This window comes from Cladophialophora psammophila, assembly GCF_000585535.1.
Source record: "Cladophialophora psammophila CBS 110553 chromosome Unknown aczJe-supercont1.1, whole genome shotgun sequence".
In the NCBI taxonomy this organism is placed as follows: Eukaryota; Fungi; Ascomycota; class Eurotiomycetes; order Chaetothyriales; family Herpotrichiellaceae; genus Cladophialophora; species Cladophialophora psammophila.
Genome location: NW_006912922.1, coordinates 1,045,830 through 1,059,984, shown reverse-complemented (window position 1 = coordinate 1,059,984; position 14,155 = coordinate 1,045,830). Strand labels below are relative to the sequence as shown.

The 14,155-nt window shown below is 53.5% G+C and overlaps 5 protein-coding genes across 5 annotated transcripts; 4 read left to right on the top strand and 1 right to left on the bottom strand.

Moving 5' to 3' along the window:
* Nucleotides 1–95: 95 nt before the first annotated feature.
* Nucleotides 96–1,278, top strand: A1O5_00371 (uncharacterized protein; the record flags this gene model as incomplete). Its single annotated transcript, XM_007740991.1, has 3 exons — nt 96–213; nt 281–414; nt 472–1,278. The coding sequence occupies 3 exons, from the start codon at nt 96–98 to the stop codon at nt 1,276–1,278; spliced, it is 1,059 nt and encodes a 352-aa protein (XP_007739181.1).
* Nucleotides 1,279–3,233: 1,955 nt separating this feature from the next.
* On the top strand, nt 3,234–4,263 carry A1O5_00370 (uncharacterized protein; the record flags this gene model as incomplete). Its single annotated transcript, XM_007740990.1, has 2 exons — nt 3,234–3,371; nt 3,433–4,263. 2 exons carry the CDS (start codon nt 3,234–3,236, stop codon nt 4,261–4,263), a joined length of 969 nt encoding a protein of 322 aa, XP_007739180.1.
* Nucleotides 4,264–4,943: 680 nt separating this feature from the next.
* A1O5_00369 (uncharacterized protein) lies at nt 4,944–6,557 on the bottom strand (the record flags this gene model as incomplete). The annotated part of the gene is made up of 1 exon (XM_007740989.1): nt 4,944–6,557. The coding sequence occupies one exon, from the start codon at nt 6,555–6,557 to the stop codon at nt 4,944–4,946; it is 1,614 nt and encodes a 537-aa protein (XP_007739179.1).
* A 567-nt stretch (nt 6,558–7,124) lies between these two features.
* Nucleotides 7,125–7,985, top strand: A1O5_00368 (uncharacterized protein; the record flags this gene model as incomplete). Its single annotated transcript, XM_007740988.1, has 1 exon — nt 7,125–7,985. One exon carries the CDS (start codon nt 7,125–7,127, stop codon nt 7,983–7,985), a length of 861 nt encoding a protein of 286 aa, XP_007739178.1.
* A 1,313-nt stretch (nt 7,986–9,298) lies between these two features.
* A1O5_00367 (uncharacterized protein) lies at nt 9,299–13,999 on the top strand (the record flags this gene model as incomplete). The annotated part of the gene is made up of 1 exon (XM_007740987.1): nt 9,299–13,999. One exon carries the CDS (start codon nt 9,299–9,301, stop codon nt 13,997–13,999), a length of 4,701 nt encoding a protein of 1,566 aa, XP_007739177.1.
* Nucleotides 14,000–14,155: the final 156 nt, after the last annotated feature.

Here is a 14,155-nt window from a genome sequence, read left to right as displayed (position 1 = left end):
GCTGAGCACCATCGTGCCTGAGCCCCTCAGACCACACCTCCCTTCACCCACCACCATCACCAAAATCACTGCCACCGCCACTCCCGTCTCTCAAGATGCATCGAACATATTCCATGCGCCAGTCGCGCGCCCCTACAGCTTCTCAAATTGAGAACCCTCCGCCGCCGCCGTCTTCCACAAAAAGTGGCCGGCTGTTCGGCCGGGGCAACTTTGGTATACAATGACCCTTGCGACGTTATGGTCACACACTGCAGCCCCCAGTGCTGACATAGAGGGACAGGACATGCTTTTCGAAAGGGCACGGCGGGTGCATTTGGGCCAGATCTGGCCAAAAAGCTCTCCCAGCTCGTCAAGATGGAGAAAAACGTCATGCGCAGCATGGAGTTAGTAGGCCGAGAACGAATGGAAGTTGCCGTAAGTACTTGGATTGTCCCCGATGGATGGTTTCGTGTCTAACTGGTGGCCCAACAGCAACAACTCTCCCTCTGGGGTGAAGGCTGCGACGAGGATGTTAGTGATGTTACCGACAAGCTGGGAGTTTTGATCTACGAGATCGGCGAACTGGAGGACCAGTTCGTGGATCGCTATGACCAATACCGCATCACCATCAAGTCGATCCGCAACATTGAAGCATCTGTCCAGCCGTCGCGAGACCGCAAGCAGAAGATCACGGACCAGATCGCGCAGCTCAAATACAAAGAACCCAACAGCCCTCGAATTGTCGTCCTAGAGCAGGAACTCGTCCGGGCCGAGGCCGAGTCACTGGTCGCCGAAGCGCAACTCTCCAACATCACGCGCGAGAAGCTCAAGGCTGCTTTCAATTACCAATTTGATGCGGTCCGCGAACACTGCGAAAAGGTGGCCATTATCGCTGGCTACGGAAAGCATCTGTTGAATCTCATCGACGATACCCCTGTCACCCCCGGCGAGACGCGCAACGCCTACGACGGATACGAGGCTTCCAAGGCCATCATTCAGGACTGCGAAGACGCCTTGACCAATTGGGTTTCGTCCACGGCGCAGGTCAGCGCCAAGCTCTCCACCCGGTCACGCACTCTAAGCCAGAGAAGGCGAGCCAGCGCCCACAAGGGCGAGGGAGTCGATCTGGCCAGCCAAGACCCACCGATGAAGAATGATCGCGACGGCTGGGTTCCCGCGGGCCAACACGGCGAATATGAGCAGGAGGAGGAAGAGGAGGAGGAAGAGGAAGAAGAGGAAAGACCACAGCAGACCAATGGTGAGTTCTCGCCGGCCGTTCCATACAAAATGAGCATGTGACCAAGGACGCTAACCTCGATTTCATCCTCAGGTCAACATGCCGTGGCAGCTTAAAAGCTGATGGTGAGTTCAATGACCACAAGCCAGATTGCGGACGAACAGGGCATGACCAAGTTACCACAACGACGACGACGACGACGATGAAGACGATGAAGATGATGAAGCAGGTGGCCGAGCGACATGGAGTGGACGATGAGAGTACTTGTCGCGATGGACTGGACAAAACCACCCGGCAAGGTACCCATTGGATGGCGCAGCAGGACATCCGGAGTAGATGTATGAAGGGCGAGTGGGCACAGCAGAGGAACTTGTCGTCAGGAATTGCGCTCTCTTTTGTCGATTTTATATCTTGAATCCGCGAGAATACAGGGCCGTCGTCGAATAGGTTGGGATGGATGCAAAAACCCAAGGAAAAGGGAGTCAGTCCATGTCATGTTGTCGCACCGCGGTAATAATAATGGAAGCAGAATCTGGCGTATGTTAATGGCGCAATGAAAATGTATCCAAGTGTTGTGTCGGTGATGGCTATTACGTGGCTCAAGTGTGGCACTTCTTGGTGAGTCGCACGAATAGTCAGGAGTGTTCCGTCCATCAGAGCTGTTTTCCGTTTTTGAGTTCTCCCAAGGGCCGTAGTGGTATGTAAGTCATCGTCGGGTGATCTAGGGCATCACGTGGCGGACAGCTGGATGGTGCTCGCGTGGACAGGCGGGTGTCTATAAATAGGCTCTCTCCTTTGCTCTAGCTGATAGACCTGCTTATCCAAGCCGGAGGCGAGTATTCAGCAGCATTGCTAGTCGAGGCAGCTTTTCTGATCCTGGAATGGTACCGTAGCAGGATCACAGGCTCGATCCTTGCCGCTACGAGAAATTACGAGGCAGCAGCTAAGAGCCGAGCCTAATTACCTAGGTAGGGAAGGTGTGTACTACCTACTCGGTCCTTGTACAAGTGATACTGGCTTAGGTAGGCAGAGCTGATGGGCAAATTCACCGTGAGGAAGGGAGAAAGGAGACTTGAGGAGACCCAGTTTCTGCGCCAGTCAGCACGACAGTGACGACGATCCCTCGGCAGCCAGTTCATGACCCATGGAGATTTCAGCCGCTTCGCTTGCGTCTGTCTAACAAGTAAGTATTACGACTCGTACTTATGCCATTCCCTGATGGCCTTCTGCGCCATCCTGCGCCATCCTCTCTGGGCACTGACCAACTCTGAACCACCAAGAACCAGCTGAGCCACCAGCTACTCCTCATCCAACCTGCTGTGCCACCTGAGGGCCCAGGGGAAGAGATACATATGAATTCACCGACATCGCGCAGCTTCACTGACCTCTTGACTTCATGCTTACTCGACCCTAGCCGCACCTGATTCCTCGCCCTCTTCTTCTACATTTTCGGTACATACTCGGTCCTTGTCATCCATCGCCGTCGCCATCGCCATCCACTCTCCATCCGTCCTGTAGGATTGGGCCCTGCACATTGTCCATCTCTGGCAACTCGCCTATCCTCGATCCTCTCCAGTGTCCACCGCGACCTAAAACCCTAGACCAAAGTCTCCCTGCGACCGCTAGCCTGCAAACTGCTCCCGCCGAAAGTTCAAAAACTGCCCCCATAATCTTACGGCCCCCGACCCAACAGCAATCTGTCACATCTCACTTTGTTCGCCATTATCTGTCCCTCTTCTTTTCCTCGGGGGGTGAAAAAAAAAGGCATTCTGTATCACTTTCTTTTCCATCATCAACTTGGACCACTGTCTCACACCGAGTCTCTCGTTTGCCATTTTGCAATCACCATCGCCCTTGGAGATTGACCTGATCTCGAACTTTGGAACCATTCCCCGCACCTAAATCCCTTCTCTCCAAAACCCGCCTCAGCTGAACTGCGATTGAGACAAAAAGAAGCGAACTCGTCTCACTCCTCGACCGCACGACTTCTCTCAGAACCAGACAGCATCAATCCAGCATGGTCAACCCAGGCCGTGTCTGCTGCATAGCAGCGCCGTTCCTCCTCTCAATAGCCGTGTTAATATGCATGGTACTGGTCTTCCTTGCCGGTACCTTTGACCGCAACAAGACGCTCGACGACCTGTACTTTATAAAGGTAAGCAGGGCTATGGCCGTGGGTTCAAGAACATTCTACCTAACACAGACTGCGGCTTTAGATCGACATGACCAACCTCACATTAACCTCCTCCGCAAACCTTGCAGGAGCAAACTCCAACATCACCATCCTGGGTGGCGCCCTCGAGGCCGCCAAGCAGTCCCTGGGTTTGAAAGACTACTACACAATTTACCTTCGAAGCTACTGCAGTTGGAATGGCAACGACGTCTACGCAAACTGCACCGACCCCAAAGCCTACTTTTGGTTCAACCCGATCAAGGTCTGGGGCTTGAACAGCACGAGCGTCCCGGCCGACAGCTACCTGCCCAAGAGCTTTATCGATGGAGTGAACGTCTACCACAGTGCTTCCAAGGCCATCTTCTACTTGTACGTTGGTGCTCTGAGTGCCGCGTGCGTCACCATCCTCGTGGGCATCTCGGCCATATTCTCACGATGGGGTTCCTTCTTCACCACCTTCTGCGCTTCCGCCATGGCCTTGCTCCTGGTGGCGGCATCCGTCACCGCCACGGCAGTCTACATCGTCCTGAAAGCCGCCTTGAATGACACCCTGAAGAAGGACTACGGCATCAAGTCGACATTGGGTGGTTCGGTATTCTCGGTCTCATGGATCGGTAGCGCGTTTGCGGTAGCGGCGGCATTCTTCTGGTTGCTGAGCGTCTGCTGCTGCAGTGGGAGAAGCCCCTACAACCCAGGTAGCAAAGAGGCAAGACGCACGAGGGCGGAAAAGACCCCGTATACCTATGAGAGGGTGGGAAGTCCGTACATGGGCCCGAGCGATCACCAGAGTGTGCCGTTGAACACGCTTGGTCCCCAGTCGTATGCGCCGCAGAGGGGCGCTGCTTATGAGCCCTTCAGACCGCAAGGCGTTTAAAAATGTATGCTTTTTCGGGAACTACGTCTTGATTGAGGGAGCCGATGTGAAGCTTGGTTTACGTTTACATTGCAGCGACGGTGACAATTTGTTGGGTGGTTTGGGAAAAGGACGGGATATGACTTTCGGGTTGGAGTATATATGCTCGCCATCGACGCGGAATAGCCCAGACAGGTAACGACGGCATCTAAAGCATTCGGCGCGCCGGCTCAATAACAGAACAGACAATACTACATATGTATGAGACTTTGTTGACTCGGGAGTGGATTGCGCGTCCCCCGTCTTGGACTTTGGCACTCGGAACTTGGAGCTTAAAGCTCTGCCATCTGCAGTCTACCCTCTGCTTTCTGCATCGTCGCGGTGGTTGCGTTGGTTGCGTTGGTTGCGTTGGTTGTGCCCTGAAACAGAGAAAACTGGGCATCTGTACGTACACACGTATATGCCTCCGGCGGCTGGGGTTATAGATCGAGTACGAATCGAGCACGGCGTACATCTAATACATTACATGCACACGGAGCACAAACCGAGTTTGTCGAGGTCGTACGGCGCGAGCACACATGGAGGAAACATCTCACCATATATTGACCTATCTATCTATTCATGTTGGTTGGTTTCAATGGTTGGTTCTTTGTTTTTGTTTTTGTTTTCTCATCTTCGATTTTTTTGAATTCTTCGCTCACTCACTCTACAACGCCCCTCCATCCCCCGCGCGGCTTGTAGCCCACGAGGCCTTCATCCCTCGCCACGTCGGCCGCGGTGCGGCCCGTCAGCACACTGACTTCGACGTCCCTGCCCAGGACATGGAAAGGTTCGAATCCGCCCAACGATCCAGCGTCGTCGTCGGCCCCCTGTTCTTCATCACCGCCCTTTGATTCGGGCTTGACCTCGGACGACGAGGGCAGACGCGGCCGCTCCCACACCTTTCGGCCAAAAGCAGCTTGGTTCGTCGGACGGAAGCCGCAGGCGGCGCGGTCGAGGGAGAGAAACCATCGGCGTTGGTGGATCGAGTTGATGCTGTTGGTCGCGCCGGGGTAGGCGTTGTTGAGACGGACCGAGGTTTCCTCTTCGTCCAACTCCACGTCTGCCTTGGCTGGTTTCTCCAGAGTTGGAACATGGTCCTCCCGGTCACTGGGGACGATTTGGGTTGTTACGGGAATTGTAGGTGTCGTTGGCTCCTGGTCTCGGTCTTGGTCTTGACTGGGAGAAATAGGATGTTTCGACCGTGGTGGAGGAGATGCTGTGCGCACAAGAGAAGATAAGCTTCGGTGGACTCTGGGAGAGCGTCTCGAACTGAGATGATCGAGGTCGGAATCCGAGGATACCGTAACAAGCGGAGAGCTTGACCTGCCTGAATCTGAAGTCTCGATTTCCTCGGGTTGCGGTTTCCGACGCGCTGGCGCAGTCGAGTTCTGAATATTCCTCTTTCGCCGCTTAAAAGCTGGTGCATCAGGCTGTACGAATCTGTTGTTCTCCTGACTGAGTCTCAGATTGAGAGTATAGTTCTTCGGCAACCGGGTGCCGTGCAGACGGAGCTTGATCTTGCGATTTTGGAATGCGCGGTAGAGTTTCGATGGCTCGGACTCTGCCTTTTCTTTGCCGGGCAAATCGCTGTCTGTGTCCAGGTCCGAATCCTCGGTGGATGTAGCATCACCAGTGGCGCTGGTTCTGCCAGAAGACGGATTATAGGCCAACACCTCGTATTCACCAGTATCCCAGAGCAGCATCGTGCCAGTATCATGTGAGGCTGTCTCGATAAGATGATTCCACAAGTTATGCACTCTGGTCTCGGTGGCATTGCGATTTAACTTCCTACTATTCGGGTCGCCGGGAAGGCCGTACATGATGGCAAAGCTGATTGAGCTCGTTGCATTACATTGTAACCGGAGATCATAGTGAGTTCCAGCTATGGGATGGTCGTGCTGATGAACGACGAAATGGTGGCCCCTGTCATTGAGGTTTCGGTTGTACAGAGCTAGCCAGTCGGAGTGGGAGAGCCGCGGTTGGCCTTCACCTGGTGGACGTGTGGCCGCGAGAAGTTTGGAGGAAAAGAAAGACACATGATCTCGGATTTGGAGCTCACCAGCTTCGACGGCTGCTGTGGTCGATTTCGGTTGGGGTGTCGATGTGATGCCGGGATCAGTGCAGGACTTGCGGCTACGACGGCGTGGATTGGGAAGGGGAGGTGAGATGGATCGTCTCAGAGAGGCTGGCAAGGCGAGATCCGAATTGAAACACTCTGGTTCTGGCTTGGCCGCCGGATTGTCTATATTTTCATCAGGGTTGCGTCTCTTCATTAACACTGACGGCGCAACATGTCGCAGGCTCTGAGGTCGATAGCCGTACTCAGTACCCAGTATTGCCAGTACAGAGGTACAGTACTGTAGCTCGGTAGGTTGGAGGAGTCCGAAAAGGGAAAGTCGGAGACTGAGCGCCATTCGGTTTATGATGTCATTGCCAAGCCGAATTCCAGTGATGACTAAGGGTTGAGGCCAGCAGCTGATTGGCTAGTATTTAGGAGGTAGTCTTTCGCTTACCCAAGAATTGGATAACCACTTCCACTCGCTTACTCCAAGCTGTTTTCTCCTTCTTGCCTGACTACTGACTTACAAAGTCTCCTATAATGCTCCCCGGGAGGCTGTTCTCGAGGTGTCCACAATGCTCTCTTCGACACCCAGGTCTAAGTATATAAGTTTTCTTCCCACTCGATGTTCTCCCGTTTGGCCCGTCAAACAACGAAATTCTTCATAACATCAACAGCAATTCTCACAGCAATCGCAGCGATTTTGATGCTCAGCAACAGCAATAACACTACCACCAACACACAGGATTCCATGAGAGCAACCGCCGTCCTCAGAGCAACCATGTCGAACTTGTCACACGCGAAGATCACCCCCCGCCCTTCCAAGACCCGAGGCGCAGCCAACCATGGCTGGCTCGACACCAAACATACCTTCTCCTTCGCTGGATGGTACGATCCTAGATACATGCAATACGGATCTCTCCGCGTCTTGAACGAAGATCGCGTCATGCCTGGCGAAGGGTTCCCGACACACTTCCATCAAAACGCCGAAATCTTCTCCTACGTGCTGTCGGGCGAACTGACCCATCGCGATTCGATGCAAAAGAAGGGGGCAGAATCTGACGACAAGGACAAATTTTACCGCTTGCACCGCGGGGATGTGCAATTTACCACGGGCGGAAAGGGCATTTCGCACAGCGAGTACAACGAACATAACAAGGACTGGGTGCACTTTCTCCAGATCTGGGCTTTGCCATGGAAGAGGAGCCTGCCGCCCATCTACCACACCAGCACCTTTTCGGACGAAGACAAGCGCAAAGGCTTTGTCACCATCATCACCCCATTGAAGGCAGGGCCCAATGCCACATTGGAGGACGAGAAGGCAGCCATCCCCGCCAAAGAGGGCACGATTCCCATTCATGCCGATGTCGTATTTAGTGCAGGCATCATCCCCACGAACACTACATTCAACTATCAGATCGGCGGCGGAGATGTCGTCACATCCAAGGTCGACCGAAAAGTCTACATCCACCTGCCGGAAACGAAAGGTGGAAAGGCCAAGGTCCGGCTGGACGGACGAGAGGACGCCATCCTCAAAGAAGGAGACGGTGCCTATGTGAGTCATGTCAACGCGGGAGACATGCTCAAGGTTGAAAGCATTGGAGACGCAGAGGCGGAGGTTGTGGTTATCGACTCGGAGTAAAAAGGCTCAAAAGGGATTGGTAATGGCCAAATTGGGGAACATGAATTCGTTGAACATTCTTATGGAGTGAAGGAGCTGTCAATGAATACTCTGTATATACGCTGGAACAATCGAGCAATGTTGTTTTCCATGGGTCAAGCGTGTGTTTCCTGGAGCCCCGTATCTCTCCAATCATTATCTAAAAGCCCGTATCCGAGTGAGTCATTACATAGGAGTCTGCCGAGGCGCGGATCTGCGACAAGAATTGCGGAGTCACTCAGAGTCAGTCAGAGTCACACAGCTATTAGACGACGAGGTAGCGAGTACCAGGAGAGTTGCCAATGGTTATTGAGAGCGGTAGTGCACGATAGCCTGGTCATCCAGCGACCTAGTACCCTACATAGTAACCTAGTAACCTGGTAACCTGGTAACCGGGTAACCTAGTAATCCAGTCACCTACAAGTAGTATTACTGTAACCCTTGGGCGACCAAGCCGAATACCGACAAGCTATTACTATCTACCCAGTATTCCCTGCCCAATCTTGTTTCATCTCCCGAATACGAGGTTGCACGTTTTGCAGCTGCAACTTCAGCTTCGCCCGGTGACGATATCTTCTGTCATAGATAGATAGAGACAGAGACAAATCCATCGCGCACAATTACGACTGCAATCGACTGCAATCAGGTGGATGAAAATTCCGGGCTCCGTGTCCGGCCTGCACCCCATCACATTACAAACACACCAAGACTCAACCTCGCTTTTCCCTCTCTCTGATTTCTTCTCCTTTCTAGACACACTCCCCCTCTGCGTTCCATCCAAGGTGCCGTGTGTGCCAGTGCAATGTGTCCTTGAAATCTCTAGCTGTCTGATCTGTCTACTGGCTACATTGGGGCGCGGCCACCATCATGACAGCCCATCACACATCGTCATCATCATCGGTCGCAATCTCAATAGCATGTCTGGCTGTTGTAGGCGCTTTGTCAACTCCAGCATTCCGCCAGTTTCTGCTTCGCATTCGAGCCAAAAAAGAACAGTATCAGGAGCTCTCTCGCCGATATGAGGACAAAGACGGAAAGGCCACGGAAGAATCTCAGCGAGCGTGTTCCGACTTTGTCGTTCGATTAATCCTAATTGTAATTTCTACCATCGCTTGCCTCGATGCTTTGGCCACCGCGATATTGACAACGAGCCGGCCCAATCTATCTCTCCCCCTCGAACAATGGCTTCAATTTGCAACCTGGGTAAGCCTCCTGCGATGGATACCGGGTGAAAGAGAGTCGCATCGTCTGACGTCTGCTAGTCGCTGATTTTGTCCCAAACTGTCGCCATCTACATGACGCCCTCATCAAAGCAGCGATATCGTCTGGGGATCTTTACCGGCTTCTCATGTCTGCTCATCGCCGTTGCTGTAGCGGTCGAGAACGTATCGCTATGGCAGTCCAACGTCACCCCGCTTCCGCGAAGCGCCCATCTTACATTATCGCTCGTTCAGTTCATCGCTGGGATCCTGCTTCTCTTGGCCAGTCTGTCAATCCCACGGCGGCCGGACGTCTATTGGAATGACAAAGTGGTCGACCGGCAAAACACCGTTTCGTTCCTCGCCAAAATCACCTTCTCCTGGGCTTCGGCGATTCTTTCTTTTGCGGCGAAGAACAAGGGTCTAGACTACGATGATCTTTACGAGATTGACCACGAAATTCGTTCTCGAGAATTAAGAACCAACTTCGAGGCTGTTGGACGCAAAGACAAACTGTGGAAGACGCTCTTTTGGTCCCACAAATGGGCCTTCATCCAACAGTGGGTTCTGCAGGCAACGTGCTCCATCACGGATTTCCTACCCCAAATCGCCCTTTACTTCATTCTCAAAACACTCGAAGCCCGAGATGAAGGCGAAAATGTGGCGCTCACGTCATGGCTGTTGGTGATAGGCCTCGGTTTAGCCATTACTTTTTCGTCGTGGCTTGAGGCTTGGATGTTCTTCATCACATTCATGAAGATTGGCGTGCCAATCTACGAACAGTTGTCGGCCGTCGTGTTTGGAAAAGCCATCAGGCGAAAAGATGTCAAGGGCACAGGCAAGAAGCAGGAAGACGAGGAAGCGAATGGCAACTTGAACGGCGAAGTTGTGGTCAGCATGGACGCTGGCCACAAGGGAGGAGATCGAGCTCCGGACGAGGACAAGGATGGCGACTTTCAGAAGTCGAAGCAAAGCACCATCAACTTGGTTGGTGTCGACTCGAAACGAATCTCGGATTTTGCAACGTTCAACTACATCTTTCTTGGATCCGCCATCAAGTTGATCTTTGCCATCAGCTTCTTGTCAAAATTGATTGGACCCATCCCGTTGCTTGCTGGACTGGCGGCGCCTGCCCTGATCACGCCCATCAACATCATAGCCGCCAAGCGATATGCCGCTGCTCAAGACGACTTGATGAAATATCGTGACCATAAGATGGCTGTGGTGACCGAAGCTCTGCAAGGCATCCGTCAAATCAAGTTCAGTGCCCTTGAGCGGGACTGGTACGAAAAGATTCTCGAAACCAGGAGGAGGGAACTGAAGACGCAGTGGCAAGTGTTTGTGTACGACACCACTCTGATCAGCATTTGGATTTTCGGGCCCGTCATGCTTGCCGCCGTTTCATTGACAACTTATGTTCTGATCTACAAACAATTGACGGCGTCGGTGGCCTTCACGACTATTTCCGTCTTCGAAGCTATTGAAATGACCTTGGCCGTCATTCCAGAAATGATAACAGACCTCCTTGATGCTATAGTGTCTGCGAATCGGGTTCAGGAGTATCTTGATGCGCCTGAACGAATCGACAGCACCAAGGCTGGTGATGCTGTGGTGTTCAAAGATGCTACGGTGTCTTGGCCGTCAGACAATCCTGAGAACGAAGAGAACCAGTTCGCGTTGCGCAACTTGAACCTCAGCTTCCCTCAGAATGAATTAAGCGTCATCTCAGGCCGCACTGGGTCTGGGAAGAGCTTGCTCCTGGCCTCCATCATTGGCGAGGCTGAAATTCTCGGAGGCGAACTTGTCGTCCCCAAACCGCCGCCAGCTGCCCAGCGACGCGACTCCCTTGCGAATAGGAGCAACTGGGTGATTGAGTCTTCCATTGCCTTTGTTGCTCAAATTCCTTGGATCGAGAACGCTACTATCCGCGAAAATATCCTTTTCGGACTCCCGCTCGACAATGACCGGTACCAAAAGGTTCTGCATGCGTGTGCGCTGACGAAGGATCTGGAAATGTTGCCGGATGGAGAACTCACCGACATTGGTGCAAATGGAATCAATCTCAGCGGCGGCCAGAAATGGCGAGTCTCATTTGCTCGTGCCCTGTACTCGAGAGCAGGCATTCTTGTCTTGGACGATATCTTCTCAGCAGTCGACGCGCACGTTGGGCGACATCTGTTCGAGCAAGCGCTTGTAGGGGAACTCGGCCAAGGCAGAACAAGAATCCTGGTGACACACCACGTCGCCTTATGCCTCCCAAAAACGGACTATAGCGTTCTGTTGTCCAACGGCACCGTCGAACAGGCAGGCAAAACAGAGGAGCTGCGACGAAGTGGAAAACTAAAATCGATCCTGGCCGAAGACGAAGAAGAGCGAAAACGGGAGGACGAAGAAGAAGCCATTGAGAACCTAACGGTGGATGACGGCGGTGGTCTCCAGAAAATGTTGACCAACCAGTCGCGCCGGTCGAGGCGGAAATCCGCTCTCAGTGACGCTGCCAACAATTTGATGCGTCGTCCATCCCGTGCCAGCCTGAATGACGCGAAGCAAAGCCGCAACCCGCCGAAGAAATTCACAGAGGAAGAAAGGCGCGAGACAGGCGCTATCAAGTACCGAATCTACGTAGCCTACGTCAGGGCGTCCGGCGGGTTCGGTTATTGGCTGTTCATCCTGGCCATCTTTGGTCTTTGGGTCGCAGTTTTCCTGGCCAGGTCGTATTGGATCAGTGTGTGGACTAGATCGTACCGCACAGAGTCGGAGCATATCTTCCCCCAGAGGCTGGCCCAGCAATCTCTGAGTAGCGTCTATCGCCACCTCCATGCTCAGTACTCCGCTGCGGCCATCGACCCAAACCTCCGATACTACCTATCAGTCTACCTTGGCATCTCCCTCGTCGCCTGGCTGATCGGTACAGTACGCTACTTTTTCGTCTTCTTGGCCTCCATTCGCGCCTCCAAAATACTCTTCGAAGGGCTCGCCTTCACCGTCCTCCGCGCGCCTCTACGCTGGCTCGACACTGTGCCTGTGGGACGCATCCTGAACCGCTTCACCTCCGACTTCAACATGCTCGATTCGCGCATAGCTATGGACTTGGCCTTTATGCTCCACAACATGATGCACGTTCTGTCAGTCGTGATTGCAGGAATATTCGTGTCGCCATTCATGATCGTCTTTGCGATTTGTCTGCTTTCAATTTCCATGTACTACGCCCTGCGCTACCTCGCTGGGGCCCGGGAGGTGAAGAGGCTGGAAAGCAACGCAAAGTCTCCCGTCTTTGAGCAATTCGGTTCGGTTCTCATGGGTATTGGGACAATCCGTGCATTCGACAAGTCTGATGCGTACCTCGACAAGATGTACGCCAAGATTGACCGACATTGTCGCGCGTACTGGCATCTCTGGCTGTTCAATCGGTGGATGGGATGGCGGTTGAACATGGTTGGTGCCATGTTCGCGGCCATCACCGCAGCCCTGATTGTCTCCATTACGAGCATTGACTCGAGTCTCGCTGGATTTGCCCTGAGTTTCGCGCTCGGCTTGAGCGAAGGTGTGATCTGGTTCCTACGACAGTACTCAAATGTGGAACTAGACATGAACGCCACTGAGAGAATTGTGGAATACAGCAACATCACGATTGAGAATCAAGGGGGCGTGGATGCGCCGGCCGCGTGGCCCACCGAGGGAAATCTTGAGGTCGACGATTTGGTCGTTGGGTATGCCCCTGATCTCCCACCAGTGTTGAAGGGTTTGACCTTCAAGGTCACGAAGAACCAGCGCGTCGGCGTTGTTGGACGTACGGGCGCGGGCAAATCTTCACTGACGCTTGCATTGTTCCGATTTCTAGAGGCCCGGAGTGGGAGCATCTACATTGATGGGGTGGACATTTCCAAGATCAAGCTGTACGATTTGCGCTCGAGGCTGGCGATCATTCCGCAGGATCCCGTGCTGTTCTCGGGTACGGTTAGGAGCAACCTCGATCCATTCGAGCAGCAAACGGACAAGGAATTGAAGGAGGCGTTGGCGCGGGTGCATTTGATTTCATCGACTACGGCCTCTCCGTCGGCTGTGGTCAGCGGCAGCGTGACGCCCGTACGAGATCAGCACGCCACCGACAGCACACCAGATGCCGAAGCCGCCGCCGCCGCAAACATCAACATCTTCCGCAGCCTCTCCTCCAAGATCTCCGAGGGCGGGCTCAACCTCTCCCAAGGCCAACGACAGCTCCTCTGCCTTGCACGCGCCATCGTGTCCCGGCCCAAGATCATGGTCCTGGACGAAGCCACGTCGGCGGTGGATATGGAAACCGACGCCCTGATCCAGCGAAGCATCAGAGAGGAGTTCACGGACAGCACGTTGATCGTGATCGCGCACCGGCTGAGTACGATTGCGGACTTTGACAAGATCCTGGTCATGGGGGAAGGCAGGGTGCTCGAGTTCGATACTCCCAGAGAGTTGATGGGGAAGAAAGGAGGTGTCTTTCGGGGCATGGTGGAGAACAGTGGTGAGAGGGGCGAGTTGGAACGGATCATGGGCATCGGTGGCGGGGGTAATCCGGAAGGACAGGAACAAGAGCAACAAGAAGAGCAACAAGAAGAGCAAGAGCAAGAGCAAGAGCAAGAGCAAGAGCAAGAGCAAGAGCAAGAGCAACGGCGAGAGGAGGACCGTGAAGTCAAAGCGGGAGGGAGTGCCGGTGCCACTGACGGTGTGGATGCCACAGCCAGCGGTGCGGGACACGAAGACGACAGTTCCGAGGCAGAGGGCAGTTGGGGAATCGGAATCGGAATCGGAATCGGAATTTGAGTGTGAGTTCCTGCGCCAAAACCAGAATCAGAATCGAACAAGAAAGGACATTGCAGAGGAAAGGAAGAGTTCTGGGTTAGGGTGTTGGCAATGGAACAAAAGTGTTTTTTTGATTTTATTTTTTGCGTTTTTCAAATCATGTCACTGTCACACGCC